The sequence below is a fragment of the Leptonotus elevatus genome, chromosome 5 (assembly GCF_054856555.1).
Source record: "Leptonotus elevatus isolate MCC_2025b chromosome 5, RoL_Lele_1.0, whole genome shotgun sequence".
NCBI classification, from domain to species: Eukaryota; Metazoa; Chordata; class Actinopteri; order Syngnathiformes; family Syngnathidae; genus Leptonotus; species Leptonotus elevatus.
In genome coordinates this window covers 2,944,110-2,959,884 of record NC_141243.1, presented here as the reverse complement: position 1 = coordinate 2,959,884, position 15,775 = coordinate 2,944,110, and the positions used below count along the sequence as shown (strand labels likewise).

Sequence of the window (15,775 nt, the reverse complement as noted above, 5' to 3'; positions counted from 1 at the left end):
ACGAAAGCAGAACAGTTAGTTTTTGTCCATGTTTAAAATTAATTCAAGAATACATCCCGTCGCAGGGTGGCGGCAATTTAACATCACGTTTACATCGCCGCTGCAATAAGGCACCACCGAAGAAGAAAAAAGGCGGAAGGTAGCAAAATAGGCGAAAAGTCGCCCGAGCTGCTAAACAAACTGTTGTTGTGGCAGATAAAAAAAAACACATTCAAAATGTTGAAAGAATTGGTGAGGGAGCGACTAATTGCGGCCGCCGAAGAAATCTACGTGCTTTTTGAAACAACAATTGCGTCGTATGAGAAGCAACTTTGTCGAGCGAGAGAAGAAAACGAGCGACAACGACGACAACTGGAGGCTACGAAGACGGTGGTGCACATCCAAGGTCTTTTTGTTCACATTTCAAAAGTCTTATTTAACACGCCTACTTTCTCTATTTATCACTTTCACGTCTATTACGCTCACCTCCACAGTTAATACATTTTCGCTGTCTTTCAAATGTATCCACATAGTGGATAATAAGCAAACTGACGTCATATTGTGGACATTTCATCACTTCCGGTGACAATTAAAAGCGATAAATTACATTGTATGCATTATTTTGTATCATGAATACATTTAAACAACGTTTACAAAATAGTTTGTGTCCCACAGACGGTCCGCAGCTGACTGGTTGTCAAGTACAACAACAAGTTCCACAGTTCGGGATTTCCAGTGTGGTGCGGCCATCTTACGTCAAAGAGGAAGAGGAGCGACCGCAGCGTCGCCACATTAAGGATGAAGAAGGGGAGGCCAACGTCAGCCATTTGCCTCTGACCGTCATCTCCGTAAAGAGCGAAGATGATGAACCACCCGAGTCCAATCACAGTAGTGGCGACGAGGCCGACAACCACGCGGAAGAACCGTTGACAACCCAGTCGGACCGCGAAGGTGATGGCACACACACCAGCGTCAGCCCCTTCACTTGTGCCGTTTGCGGTCAAATCTTCTCTTGTCAGAATAGTTTGGACGTCCACGTGCGTACCCACACGGTCGGGAAACCCTTTCGCTGCACCGTTTGCGGTAAAAGCTTCACCAAAAAATCCAACATGGTGTCGCACGTGAGGATCCATACAGGGGAGAAGCCCTTCAGCTGCTCGGCGTGCGGCAAAGGCTTCGCCCAGAAGATCTCCCTGGTGGCACATGAGAGGACGCACACGGGGGAGAAGCCCTTCGCCTGCTCCGTTTGCGGTAAGTCGTTCTTCCACAAGCCCAACATGGTGGCGCACAGGAAGACGCACACGGGCGAAAAGCCCTACGGCTGCTCGGTGTGCGGCGCCACCTTCTTCCGCAAGGAGAGCATGGCGTCGCACGCCCGGACACACACGGGCGAAAAACCCTTCGCCTGCTCGCTGTGCGGGAAGGCCTTCTCGCACAAGCCCAACATGGTGGCGCACAGGAAGACGCACACGGGGGAGAAACCCTTCGCTTGCGGCGTTTGCGCCAAGACGTTCACGCACAAGGCCAATATGGTGCTTCACATGAGGACGCATAGTGGGGAGAAGCCTTTTGCTTGCTCGGTGTGCGAGAAACGCTTCACGCAAAAGGCGCACATGGAGTCACACTTGAAGACGCACGCGGGGGGAAACAAATTTACGTGCCCAGCAGTTTAAGCGCACACTTTAAAGGCGCACGGCGGGGAGTAAACCTTCTTTTCGTCCCTTCATGCCATCAACTTTCGACTGAGAACTATTTAGAGCTCTCGCATTGTATCGGGCTACACAGTTAAAATTGTAATTGTAATTTATTTTTATAATTTTTCCAATGTCCTCTTCCCATGTATTTTTGAACAAAAATAAGTAATAACAGATTTGCTAAACATTAATGTTTTTGTCTTTGATTAGGCGTACGCCAAAATAAAGGCATGCATCAGTATGAAAGGCAGTTTATCCACTTCAAATAAGAGTTGTTAGTCACAAATTGACTTGCAGTCTTGTATGTAATAGTGACTTGACAAGAAACTTAAAATGACAATTGTAAGAGTTTCATCAATAAAATTGCAACAATACGAGGGGCCAGTTATCGTTTCATGGAAAAGAAATTGGCAATATTATGGGGACTTTTTTTTTTTTTCAGACAGACTGACGGCTGACAGCTGCTTGACTGTCAGTACCAACAAAATAAAATGACAGCTGGCTCACTTTCAGTACCTCCAAAATAAAACGTGCTCTGTCAAGACTTTCAACACCCTGTAGACCTCCATGCGTATTTTTAGGGGTACGCACGGGCCCCTTAAAGGCCTGTGTTAGATGATATTAGGTACGGTGCCTTGCAAAAGTATTAGCCCCCGTTGAACTTTTGGACCTTTTACCACGTTTAAGGCTTCAAATATAAAGATTGGAGAATCAACATTATTATTATTTTTTATTTTACTGTCTTTTTCTAAATTATGACAATAGAATAAATTCATTGTTAAATAGCGTAAAACTACATTTAGTCATGTTTAAGTAATGTAAAAGTGTAAGATTAAATTAGGAGAATAAAATAAAATTACTAGAAATCGAAGAATAATATAAAATTATGGGAGATGAGAGAAAAGTTTTAAAGTTAGATTAAAGTCATAGGAGAAAGAAATATTAAAATTACAAGAATATAAGATTTCAGTCATAGGAATCCAATATACGACAGTTTAAATCTGGCTGTAAATGTACAGAAATAAAGTTGTATTATGAGGTAATCATTATTATTATTTTTTTATTGTGGCAATGCTATGCAATTTTTTAAGTATAATGCGAAAAAGGCATAATTGTATGAGACAAAGTTGTATTTGCTCCAAGAAAATTTACATACATAGCTGTGATATTGACGTTTTGCATGTTACGAGAAAACAAAAGTTGCATTTTACGAAAACTGTTTTACTTGACTTAGTGTTTTTGAAGTCATAGTAATGAGAATGTCAAATTATTAGAAGAAGCAATTCATACTCTAACAATCAAAAAGTTCTTAAAAGTTACAATATGTATGAAAATAGTATTTCAACGGTTATTTTTTTTTTTTAAAGCAAAATTAACAGTAGAATAATCATAGCACAAGAAAAAACACATTCTAAGCTCACATATAAAGTTAGGCCAGCCTACAGTTGCCTTGCCGGGATGTTTGCACTGGAGTAAAAGATCACACGTCCTGAGCAAAACCCTTTTTTTTTTTTTAATCACCACCACTTGTCGTTGAAAATAACTTTTACAGCAGAGCACACATGACGGAAAACAGCTGCCATTTCATCAAACACAGTACTGGAAGAAGGATGTAATTCAATTCTGTGTGTTATCTCTCTTTTTCTTTCTCTCTATATATATATAATATATGTATATGAATATATATTTATACATATATATATTTATTCATTTATTTATAAATCTGTGTAAAAGAACAAAACTATTACTCCCAGATGTTATTTTGTGTCTTGTCATTTAGCATTTTTCTGCTGTGGTTAAAAAAAAAAAAAGTTTGGAGAGGAAGCAGGACGACTTGAGTGACAGTTAAGTGATGCTTGTTCTTGGTTTTTTTTTTTTTTAATATCAACAAATCAAAACTTATCGCTCTCAAAGGATACATATCGTACAGCACTCAAAAAAAACAAAACAAGGCAGCAAGAGAGCAGGCATGCAAAAATAAAAGGGGATAAAAATATTATGTTTTTTTTTTTTTTTTGAGAAGCCAATCAAGGACAATAAGGTGACAAACGAGGCCTGACGCGCTGTAAAGTGACCTGGAGTGCTGCTGGAAAACAAACATACTCTTTTAGGAGCAATTTGTTCAACTCGAAGGCAGGGTTTCCCAAACAAAAATGTTGTCAAAAAAACAAAAAAGTCAAATTGATATAGAAATTCATGATAAACAACACGTCAGACATGACTCGCATTACAAATAAGCGTCAATACACACAAAACTCTTCCAGGATACAAAATGCCACCCGTAATCTTAAGAGGATGGTCATACTATATTAGAGGAAACAAAGCAAAACAAAAAAGTTTTTTTTGTAAAAATGACTTTCACCAAATATTAAAAAAATAATAATTTATGAAAATAAAGTCAACGTTTTGGTAGTGTTGTGAGAATGAAGTAATATTACAACAAAATAAGTCACATTTTAAAAGTGCAAGAATTAAGTTGTCTGTTTATTTAGCATAATACAGGAAAAAAAATTATAACCTTGTGGTAATAAAGTCATATTACTACAAGGAAAAACGTAAAGTTGCATCTTCAAAAAAAAAAAAAAAAAAGATTTTCATTTTGCGCGTGGTAGCAGTTGTACTGTATTAAAAAATATATATATTTAATGTTATGAGAAAAAAAATCTGAACGAAATATTGCTAGAAAACAACGAATGCCAGAAAGTCTAAATATTTTTTTTTAACTGAAAAGACAATTGCGGAAGAAAAAAAAAGTAGCTGTAATGCTTCAATAAAGCTGTACTATAGGAAAGATGCAGCTTTTTCTTTATTTTTTTAATAAGTAATACATATTATTTATTATAGTTGTCCTATATTTTTTAATAAATCTTTTTTTCTTTAATACAAGAATAGTGTTGAGAATATAGCCCTATGATATTGCGGGTCGAAAAATGTTACGATAATAGTCATAAAAGGACAAAAAATGCTGTTACTTGCTGAAAAGCAAACTCAATACACACAATGGGCTTATAATTCTGTAAAATAATAACCAACATACAAGACTGTACCACAACATAGAAACCAGCCCTGACCCAAAATGACCTACTGAGCATCAGTTTGGGAAACCCTGCTCTGTGGGAATCAAAATAAAAATAAAAAGCAGGTATGATCAAATCTCATCCATAGTGTTTTCTTTTTTCTTTTTTTTTTAAATAAGCCACTTTGATAAGAAAAGTCTCACATTTCTGAGACATAATTCAATAAATCTCTTTTGAAAAATAATTCTATCTATACTTTTTTTTTTGTTCTTATACTTTAGTACAGCACCCTTGTTTTGTTTCCCCCAAAAAAGCACCTAATTTGACTCAAGAGAGATCCAAAATTCCTTTCGATAAGCCTGAACATTGGGAAGCCAATCGGGGGGGTTGAATTGTGTGGTATTCAGCTGCCATGGATGTTTCACACACGCACACGCACACGCACACACACACACAAATGCAGGCCTGGAAACCCCCGGAAAATTTTGATTGTGCCAATGTAACTCCAACGTGTTTTCACCTCCTAAGTCATAATGGCTTCCCCCACGGTTGGGGGGGGGGGGGGCGAAAGGAGGTTGTGTTTTCTCCAAAGAATGTGCTTGTAACGCCGTCTCCCCAGAATTGAGGCCTTCCTTGCAGCCAGGGGTTGGAAACTGGCAAGTCAGGTGAGCTCTTTGATTGGCTCTGAACCAGGAAGTGGTACCTTTCCCGTTGAGCTGAAATAGACGCCTTCCCGCCAGTTTGATGCCACAAACTACAAGTCAGGTGAGCCTTTCTGATTGGCTCTTGAGTAGGGGTCTCTTCTGACTGGTCCTCGGGGTGCGCTGTTCTGATTGGCTCTCAACCTCAATGCGGTATCTTGGTGATCTGTCTGTCTTGAGCTGAACTGCTATCAAATGTACAATCAATATATATGCATTTATATAGATATATTTTCAATCAATGGGGGTGTCTCATACAGGCCCGGACTACTTGCCATATCTATAACTTCCACCTAAAGCTCCCCACCACCACATGTGTATATATATATATATATATATATACTTTATATAGTATTAGACACTAAATTCTCAGTTATATATACTGTATCTCGTTTTACTTCCGCGTTTGAAAATAGTTCGATTTGTCATGCACGTAAGGGTCGCTCCTCTCATTCTAAATCTTGTCTATCCCCGACTTGGTAGCTTTAGCATCAAAACAAAACCAGTAATCCGTGGGTCGTCCGTCCGTCCGTCCGTCAGTCGTCATCCACGTCTTCGCCTTCGGATTCCTCCGCGGCCCGGCGTTCGAATCCCTTGTCCCGGTGGCGCTCTTGGATCTCATTCATTTCCTCGGCGTAGCGGCTGAATGCGCCGCCGAACTTGGCCCAGGCCTTGAAGGGTATCGTGATAGAGTTCCTGTAGCTGGGCTTCACCTCGCTCACCCGCAGGAATACGCCGTACTTGTTGGAGCCCACGTCGAAGAAAAAGCGCTTCGAGTCCACCATGATGGAAGTGCACTCCGGGAGCTCACCGTAGCCCATCGGCCCTCCTGCACCGCCGCCGGCCACCTCTTCGTCATCGCCGCCGTAGTCGTCGACCAACTTGGCCAAGGCGTCGCGGAACTCTATCAAGCCCTGGGCCGGCAGCGCGATGGTCTGTCCGGCCTGCATGCCGGCTACGGGCATTCCCCCCGCGCCGACACCGAAGCCCGGGCCTCGGTTGACCGTCTGACGGATGCGGAGGAAGCGACCCCGCTGGTTCTCCTTCAGGTCGAGGTAGTATTTGCGGTTCTCTCGCACCAGGAACTCGCTCTTCAAGGCCCGTCGAGGCCCGCTGTCATCGCCGCCCGCCGACTGGGCGATCTGCTCCGGAGTACTAGGCCCCAGCTGGGCGTAGTGCTCGATGAAATCTCCGAGATAGTCACGGAACTCGGCCGCCACCGACATTGAAAGCGTCAGCCGGCTCTTCGAGCCCCCGGCGCCGACTTCGGCGATTTTGATGAACCGGCCTTTGGCGTTCTGCTTCACGTCAAGGTAGAAGCGTTTGTTCTGGATGTCTAGCCGCTTCGAGGCCAGCTCTTGCGTCTCTGACTCCCGCTGGTAATGCTGGAAGCCACCGCTGCCTCCCCCTCCGCCTCCGCTGCCGCCGCCGCCGCCGCCGCCGCCGCCACCGCTGCCGCCGCCGCCACCGCTGCTGCTACCTCCACGCTCACTTCCACTGTCCCCATCCGCCATCTTCGCCACCAGCAGCCCGTCTCTGCGTATCTTTATGACCCCCACCCGCTTTGCTAGTATGCTCACGGAGGAAAGAAACCGGACGCCAGACACAGTTTGCTGATTGGTCTCCATGGTTGCCAATCCTCAAATTTGCGGAAGTTCCGCGTTTCTATTCGGTGAGTCCCTTGTCCGTCAAGCAGAATATCAACGCCCCCTTGGTGACGTGCTACCTCATGTTGTATTTACAGTTGAAAAAGTCGTGTGATTCTGCAAGGTGGTATTTTGACAGTTTACCAGTGTTTGTAGCTGACAGCTAAACCTGCACACTTCGAAAGGTATAATATTGATACCTGATATTCAAAACGTCTTTGCCATGTATTGTGTATTTTGTACAATTTTGGGAAAGGATATTTCAGGAAGGACAGTCTCCACTGTAAGGCCCGCCTACTTGGAAAAAGTAACAGGATAATGGATGCTGATTGGTTGCCAATTCAAACATAGCCTAAATTCTGCATGGCTATTCGTCAATCCCTTTATCCATCAATTGAAATGTTTATTTACGGTTGAAAACTGCAAAGTATTCAAGGCCTGGAAGAAGGGTTTTTGAACGTTTAGCGACCTTTGTAGGTGACGCCTTGACGTGCTCACATGAAGAGTTTTACTACAAATATGTGATATTCACAGCTAGGACGTCCTATATTGTGCATTTTGTACGTATTTTTTATTAACTATTTATTTTTATTTTTAGCAATGACTCGCGGCCGCTTATTTGAACCAAAGAAATCAGATACTGGATGTTGATTGGGCTTTACGGTTGCCAATCCTAAATCGCTGAATTTCAGGGTTTTCATTCGCCTATCTGGTTGCCCATCAAGTGGAATTGGTAACGCCCCGGAAGTACTCATCTCTTTCCTACAAACCAAAACAAAAGTGCCGCCTACTCGGCGGTTCCGTGCGCAAAAGGAAGACGCGCGATAATCGCGGGTTGGGGGATGGGTGAATACTCTGCAAGCCGTGTGCTGATTGGTCAGAGCGAAGATTCGAAGGAACAACGCACAAAATGATTGGACACTGAGGCTCCCTTCACGGCTTTCACAAAAAGACTTGCGAAAAGGGGCTTTATTGTTTCTTTAGCCTCGGAAGCCAAAATTATTTGCTATCTACTCAGTCCTTCAATCAAATCAAGAGGTGGAAAATGGTATGTACGCGTCTATTTGTGCAACAAGCGTGCGGCGAGGCAGGGGACGGGTGTGTATTCATAAAAAAAGATTTATCATAACTAGCAAGAAACTGCCGCTTTGAAACACAAGGTGTTTTGCTAACTGTCACAGCTAAAAGGGTTAGCATTAACGAAGGCGCCAGAAGTCGAGTACATTTTCAAAGTTTTATTTTCAAGTGGCTTTCCACCGAGGAAGTAGGCACACTTATATCTTCAAACAAACAACTGTTTGGGTTAGCAAGCTAAACTATGCTGTCATTATTAAATTACGTTCAATGTAGCATTTCCGTACTTTTGATACGAGATACGGAATTTTCCCGGTTTTTCCCCCTAGTGGTTACATTTGGCATGACCAGCAGCTGCTCACCTAGCGCTATTTTGCCGTGAATCGCGCGAAAACTACAAGTACAAATTCTGCGCAGTTAAGTCTGTATACGCTTGTGGTCGGGTAGGTAGCGCTCTCGCTCCAAACATTCTATACCTTCGCGTCACGGGTTCAAATATATCTGTACGTTTTTAGTATTTTTGTATTTCATCATCATCAATAATTTTGTCGAATATTTTTGCCTTTTTTGTTGGTAATGTATTAGTATTTTTCGTCTAATTTGTGGTAATTATTTGCGGCTTTTTTATTTTATTTCTCGTTTTATTTATTTATTAGATTTTTTTATTTATTTTTTATATTAGATTTCTTGCCAAATTATAGTTTTTAGTTTTGGCCCCAATATTATTTGGTTTCATTTTTCTAATATTTATGTGTTACTTATTGATATTGTTTTATTTATTCATTTTATTTGTCTAATATTTATGTATTTGGGTTATATATATATTTATTTTTCCTTTTTTTTATATGCTTTTAATAAGTTGGTCCGGAGGTGCTGCAGTGGAATATCAACTGGTATTATTTGCTTAATTTAATGAAAATCTGTAAGAAGTCAAGTGCTCTGTATGACATTTTTTCAGTGCTAGAATATGGAGATAAATGTTAAGTCAATGCAACTTCAAGCTTTTAAAATATGTTTTTTGTACATGTTGATGATATTGTGAGTGTGTATTTCCTGCAGGCTGGCGGTAAGGCAGGAAAAGACAGCGGCAAGGCCAAAGCCAAAGCGGTGTCTCGCTCACAGAGGGCCGGCCTACAGGTAAGTGAGAGAGTCAACTTCTCACCTAAAAACAAGACCGGGACCATAGAGAACCACTGATATTTTTCATTTAGTATTTTTTGTGTGTATTGTTTTTTTTTTATTAAATTTTTTTATTTTGCAAATTTGTATGTATGGAATTGTCTCCCACTTGTTCGAGTCCTATTAGCAAATTTAGCTATAAAGTGATAATATTGAATAGCAGAGACATGGATCACTATGTGTACACACCATTTAAAGGCCTGCTGATATACTTTTTTTTTTTTTCTCTCGCCTCATCAGTTTCCAGTGGGACGTATTCACAGACACTTGAAGACTCGCACCACCAGCCACGGTCGCGTCGGAGCCACCGCCGCCGTGTACAGCGCCGCCATTCTAGAGTACCTCACCGCTGAAGTGAGTGCTACGTATGTCTCTGTGTGGGTGTGACAGTTGTCCATGTGTGTGTTTTTTTTTTTTTTTTTGTGTGTCTGTTCTTGTGTTCCTGTCTTCTTGTGTGGGTGTTCTTGTGGGTTTGTTCTTGTGGGTATCTGTGTTTGCGTGCTCTTTTGTTTTGTTCTTTATGTTGAAGTTGAGTGTATTCCTCAGGTCCTGGAGTTGGCAGGCAACGCGTCCAAAGACTTGAAGGTGAAGCGTATCACTCCTCGCCACTTGCAGCTGGCCATCCGTGGAGACGAGGAGTTGGACTCGCTCATCAAAGCCACAATTGCCGGCGGAGGTCAGTCATGCTTGCACCCCCCCCCCCCCCCCAATAATTATCATTTCCCATAACGGTGGCCTTGATTATCCTTTAAAAATGAGACCCGTCAGAAGTACTGTTGATTCTGCAACTTTGTACTCTGTTGTATTGTTAATATACGGGGCGTCCTCAAGTTCTTAAAATATGACGTATTTTTCAAAATCTTTGTCTACCATGATTCTGCTTTTAGATATATATTTGTAAGCATTATTGCTTTGCCTCATTAGTTTGTTCTAAATATGTATATTTTCTGACCTATGCTTATAAAATATATGATTGGAAATTGTCAGTTTGACTTAACATTGTGTCAAAATGTGCAGTTTGATCATTTGTATTTGTGGTGGTCCAGGTGTCATCCCGCACATCCACAAATCCCTCATCGGGAAGAAGGGCCAGCAGAAGACCGTGTAGACGCCCCACCTCCATCGACAGTTTTCTGACCTTCGATCATCAGACCAGAGTTTTTTTGTTTTGTTTTTTATTATGATGGTGATAATGATGATGATGAATAGCAAACCAAGAGCGATTGTTTAGCATTTGTGTTGTTATACCTCCCCCACTTAACTAGGATCACTTAATGATTTGAGAAAAAAAACACACTTTTGTATGCCTCGTGTGAGTGCTTGACGATATCAAAACGGCAACAGTGAATTTGTTTGATTGGCCTGTTCTATGTTTTATACTAAAATTGTTAAAAGCATTTTTTATATGATACAAATTTGTTTTGTGGTTATTTGAATATAGCGCATGCGTGATATTTTTGAACGTCAACAAAAAAAAATGTGCAGTGGTGCTTTGAACTGCATATATGACAAGTATTAGCTTCTTTTTTTTTTTAAACATTGAAAATAAAAATATACACATATGATTACGTTTTTTAAACTTGAACAATTTGAGTGTGATCTGTTGCCACATGCAGCCCCCACTCCCCTGGGTGACATATCACTACATGTATACACATTAGAAGTTGCTACATTTACTTAACCTCAGCAGGGCTTTGACACTCAAATGTACTGTCTGTGCGCGTGTGTGCACAACTTGAATTGAACGCCATGACATTCTTGTAATGAACATCAGAACCTTTTTTTTTCTTACAGTTGTGTGTGACAACTTTTTTTTTTTGTCTTTGAATAAAACACCCTTTGTATGCTATCTCGACTCAATATGGCTGTCCCTGTATGGAAATGCAGGGTTTGGAAATGGTTAGTATTGACAATAAAGAGCTTACAGTAGTCAAAATGGCGGTCAACTCGGTGAAAGGAAGCTCTCCGCTCATTGAAAAGCATTGGACTTTGGATCGTTGTAATTTGATTTGTGAGAATTATTTCGATTTCTAAATGTGATGAAATGACAAAATTACTACTATATCAATCTGCTTGTGTTGTATGATAGTCACAGGCAAACGCATTACAATACGCCGTTTGTTTACGCCGTGGAAAGGGAGCATTTGTATTGTGTAAATATTAGAAAGGCCCGGATGTTTGGAATTGTCAATTACAGTTTTTAATCCTGCTTCTGAGAGTCGTAGACAAATAAACATGCAAACCTACAACAAGGATGGTACATACTATCGTACACACGACCTTATTCAGTGTCTTAGGGTTTATTAAAACCGTTACCACTGCCGTATTTGTCTGACGGCAAAGAAGTATATTGCGCATGCGCTATGAGTACACCGTAACAACAACAAAAAGACGACTACGATGATTTACCCCCATCAACGTTCACGGCCAACCACTTTCTTTTAACTATAATATACTTCATGTATATGTATCATGTAACCAATGAAAAATAACATCGAAAAAAATACTCATAAGGCCCTGGATGTGAACGTTTGAAACCCGGAAGCAGTACCGCGCGCATGCGCTTTTTCCCCATTCATAAGTGAAACAAACATGGACGCGCTCGGCGACGGCACAAAGGAGAAGAAGACAACTCTGATCAGAAAACGCGACGAGAGCGATGAACTCCCCTCGAGGAAGCAGCCGAAGTTGGAAGTCGACCACAACACTAACGTGGCAAACCACTACAACCGGCTCCAGGAGGTCGGACTGGCCGCACGTAGCCAAAGCCGCATCTTCTTCATGCGAAATTTCAACAACTGGCTGAAAAGGTGTGCAACATTCTTTAAACAGTCCACTAGTCATCCCTTAATTAATAAAAACTCTCCACTGTGTGTGAGCAGGGGGGTAGCCAATAGCCAATAGCCATTAGCCAATAGCCAATAGCCAATAGCCAATAGCCAATAGCCAATAGCCAATAGCCATTAGCCAATAGCCAATAGCCAATAGCCATTAGCCATTAGCCATTAGCCAATAGCCAATAGCCAATAGCCAATAGCCATTAGCCATTAGCCATTAGCCATTAGCCAATAGCCAAACATTGCATTCAAGTAAGACTACTGTTACTTTTGAATCATGTGAATAAGTAATAAATTGTCCACTAAATAAGTAATTGGGAGGGGGGAGGAAACTACTTAAACTACTAATCTTGTAACTTATTTGTTTACACTCGACAAACCAAAAGGCGCACTCGGAAGAGAAAACAAGGTGTTTTCTAAAGTTTGACATGGCATTCTTGTAGGCTTAAATTGGGCCGATTTTAGGAAGGTACTGATGACAGTGCATACATGGCATTGCGGTTGTTTTTGTACTTGTTCACAAACCGTGATGAAAACCAAAAATTCGCTTACTAAGCGTTTGAAGCCCAGTGAGGTAGCATCTTAAAGAACCCCAAAAAAAAATAAGTTTTTTCTCTCTCGAAATGATTGGCTGATTAATCGCTTATCAGAATTCTGCCAAATATCAAAATCAACATTGGACTCAAAAATGATCAGTCGAGCCTTCGTTATTACCCACCATATTGCTGCTGTTACAATCGATCTACTTCGATTCATCCTCAGCGTCCTCATCGGCGAGACAGTGGACAAGCTGCGTGACGCCGGCCAGCGGCGCCTCTCTGTTCTCGACCTGGGCTGCGGCAAGGGCGGCGACCTGCTCAAGTGGCGCAAGGGCGGCATCGGCCACCTGGTGTGCGCCGACATCGCCGGCGTTTCGGTGGAGCAGTGCCGCACTCGCTACGAGCAAATGCGGCGGAAGGGCCGCGGGGACGAGGGCATGTTCAGCGCCCAATTCATCACGGCCGACTGCACCAAGGAGCTCCTCGCCGACAAGTTGGACCGGCCCGACCTGACGTTCGACATCTGCAGCTGCCAGTTCGTGTACCACTACTCGTTTGAGAGCGAGGCCAAGGCCGACATGATGCTGAGGAACGCCTGCGAGCGCCTCAAGCCCGGCGGGTACTTCATCGGGACGACGCCCGACGCCTACGAGCTGGTCAAGCGGACGGAGGCGTCCGACTCGCTGTCCTTCGGCAACGACGTGTTCCGGGTGACCTTCCAGTCCAAGGACGACTACCCGCTCTTCGGATGCCAGTACCATTTCAACCTGGAGCAGGTATGTATGTAGTGTTTTACCTGCGATTCCCTTATTTTTTGTTTTGCGCTTTGGCACCATCTTGAGGCATTTTACTGCTTCGGCACTCCCACATATGTTATTATGATTTTTTTTTTTTTATTCTCCACACTTTTTTGCCGTGTAACAACTCCTACATAATCATTCCGATTTACACTGTTCAAATTTCAACCTACTTAAAAAATTCACGCCTCCCGGGTTATATATCATCTGATTTTACATTACTTGCAGTATTTGCACAATTTAACGTTAAGTCCCACTTCCCGCGCCCACTTCCGTACATACAACTTATCATCATCACCACCTGTCTAATACTGCTCAGTGTTGGTAAAGTGCATCCCCCAGTAACCAGGAGGTTGCAGGTTCGAATCCCACCTCTATCATATCAGGAAATAGATGATAATTTCACTAGTTTTCAGCATCAGACGACACTTTTTTCAAAATAAATACACCATTAGCCATGATTTCGAACAAGTCAAGTTAGCTCAGTGGTTAGAGCAATTCCCTTCAACCTGGGTTCAAACCCCGCTTGAAACACATTTTAGTAGTTTATCTTTCAATTTACTTCATAAGCACATGCATTCAAATCTTTTAGCATTCAGCTTTTCAGCATTCCCATGCAATTTCTGCAGAAATTGAACTGTGTCTAATTTATTATTAGTATTATTATTATTAACATTATTAATATATATATATATTTTAATTATTTGCGTATAATTGCCGGCCATTGAAATGCATTGGGGGGAAAACAATAGTTAAACCCTATAAATTCTCAGACCGAATAAACATTCAATACACGGAAAATATTGGAAACAATTAAAAAAAACTATCCAAATATATGATGAGAAATGTTGGATTATTAATGATGGTAGCACACAATGTCCCTGGAGTGATTGTAATTTAATGTCACAATTGTCATTCATCGATCGGCAAATTATGACATTACAAACAATCACGGATTTTGCATAAAATGCAAATATCTGCTGATGCCATCCTGCCATTCAGATCCCTGTGAAATCGATTTTTAATTGCTGTATTCCTGTCTTAATGTGTAAAAAATAAATGTATTTATTTATTTTAAACGGCAAAAAAATTGCCTATTTTATAAGGCGCTGCTATCAGCCAATTTACATTGGACGGTCAATTAATCGGACAGGCCCTAGTCTGTACTTTTTTTACATTGATTTATGGATTTGAAACTCTACGTTTAGCAGTGTCTCTCTTTTCGCATGTGAAGTAGAGTGAATCATTTTAACACCTGTGCATAATAGGTAGTGGACGTCCCGGAGTTCCTGGTCTACTTCCCGCTATTTGAACATATGGCGTCACGTTACGGCATGCGCCTGGTGACCAAGCAGCGCTTCCCCGAGTTCTACGACGAGAAGATCAAGCTGAGCCACCACCGCAATCTCATAATGAAGATGGCGTCGCTGGAGGAGTTCCCGGGCGAGCATGGCGAGCGTCCGGCGTCCGAGGTCGAGGACGAGTACCGGCACGCCCGGCAGCACTGCGACCGGGCGGGTAACGCCGGGACCTGCGTGGGTACGCTCAGCAGGTCTGAGTGGGAAGCGGCCAGCATCTACCTGGTGTTCGTTTTCCAGAAGATGTCCTGATGGAGGTACTGCAACTCCCAGAATGCATTGTGAGGAAGTCACCCAGACATGAAATGAGTTGGTAGGGGGGTAAATTATGCACGTGATTTTCATATAACATGCGCACTAAATACAAATGAACAACATTCATATTATTTCTGGATAGCCGGTAAGCAAATTAAGCGTGTTGCAGTTTCTAGCGAGGGTGCGCTCCATTTACCTACCCAGACGTCCATGTTGTTCATGGGAGTGATATTAAACCTACAAATGTGTATTTTGTGCGCATGTTATATCTATAATGTGGCCACAATTATTATTATTTTTGCTCCATGTGATCTCTGGGGCTCTGTAGATTCAAGCTCGCGTATTAATAGTCTTCATTTTCCTCATCACTGCTGCTTTGAGAAACCTCCTGTATTCTTGAGGTTAAAAGAAATGTCGTCATGTGATAAATGGACAATCTATGAGTGGACATATTATGGAAGAGTGACTTTGTAATGTTTTGTATACAAACAAGTAAATGTTTTGTTCCTCAAAATCTGTCTTTAAGCCAGACCATCAAAATTTTGTTTCACTGTGGCGTCACAATTGGACTAATTTACATAATCCCGCCTTCATACGCAGTTTTGAAGAACACGGAAAGCTCAAGCAACATTACTGTAATTAAATAAAACTCTTTTTGTTATTACAATTGTTAAAATAAATACATTATCAATGGTATCC

The 15,775-nt window shown here is 41.7% G+C and overlaps 4 protein-coding genes across 4 annotated transcripts; 3 read left to right on the top strand and 1 right to left on the bottom strand.

The window, feature by feature from the left end:
* The first annotated feature begins 86 nt into the window (after positions 1–86).
* On the top strand, positions 87–2,053 carry LOC147173328 (uncharacterized). Its single transcript, XM_086075323.1, has 2 exons — positions 87–385; positions 655–2,053. The coding sequence occupies exons 1-2, from the start codon at positions 217–219 to the stop codon at positions 1,650–1,652; spliced, it is 1,167 nt and encodes a 388-aa protein (XP_085931449.1). The 5' UTR covers positions 87–216; the 3' UTR covers positions 1,653–2,053.
* A 1,110-nt stretch (positions 2,054–3,163) lies between these two features.
* Positions 3,164–6,991, bottom strand: LOC147173327 (transcriptional regulator protein Pur-beta-like). Its single transcript, XM_086075341.1, has one exon. The coding sequence runs from the start codon at positions 6,903–6,905 to the stop codon at positions 5,928–5,930; it is 978 nt and encodes a 325-aa protein (XP_085931467.1). The 5' UTR covers positions 6,906–6,991; the 3' UTR covers positions 3,164–5,927.
* Positions 6,992–7,875: 884 nt separating this feature from the next.
* LOC147173326 (histone H2A.V) lies at positions 7,876–11,139 on the top strand. Its single transcript, XM_086075383.1, has 5 exons — positions 7,876–8,085; positions 9,171–9,248; positions 9,531–9,644; positions 9,837–9,966; positions 10,337–11,139. Exons 1-5 carry the CDS (start codon positions 8,083–8,085, stop codon positions 10,396–10,398), a joined length of 387 nt encoding a protein of 128 aa, XP_085931509.1. The 5' UTR covers positions 7,876–8,082; the 3' UTR covers positions 10,399–11,139.
* A 730-nt stretch (positions 11,140–11,869) lies between these two features.
* On the top strand, positions 11,870–15,772 carry rnmt (RNA (guanine-7-) methyltransferase). The gene is made up of 3 exons (XM_086075329.1): positions 11,870–12,100; positions 12,890–13,442; positions 14,732–15,772. Exons 1-3 carry the CDS (start codon positions 11,883–11,885, stop codon positions 15,071–15,073), a joined length of 1,113 nt encoding a protein of 370 aa, XP_085931455.1. The 5' UTR covers positions 11,870–11,882; the 3' UTR covers positions 15,074–15,772.
* Positions 15,773–15,775: the final 3 nt, after the last annotated feature.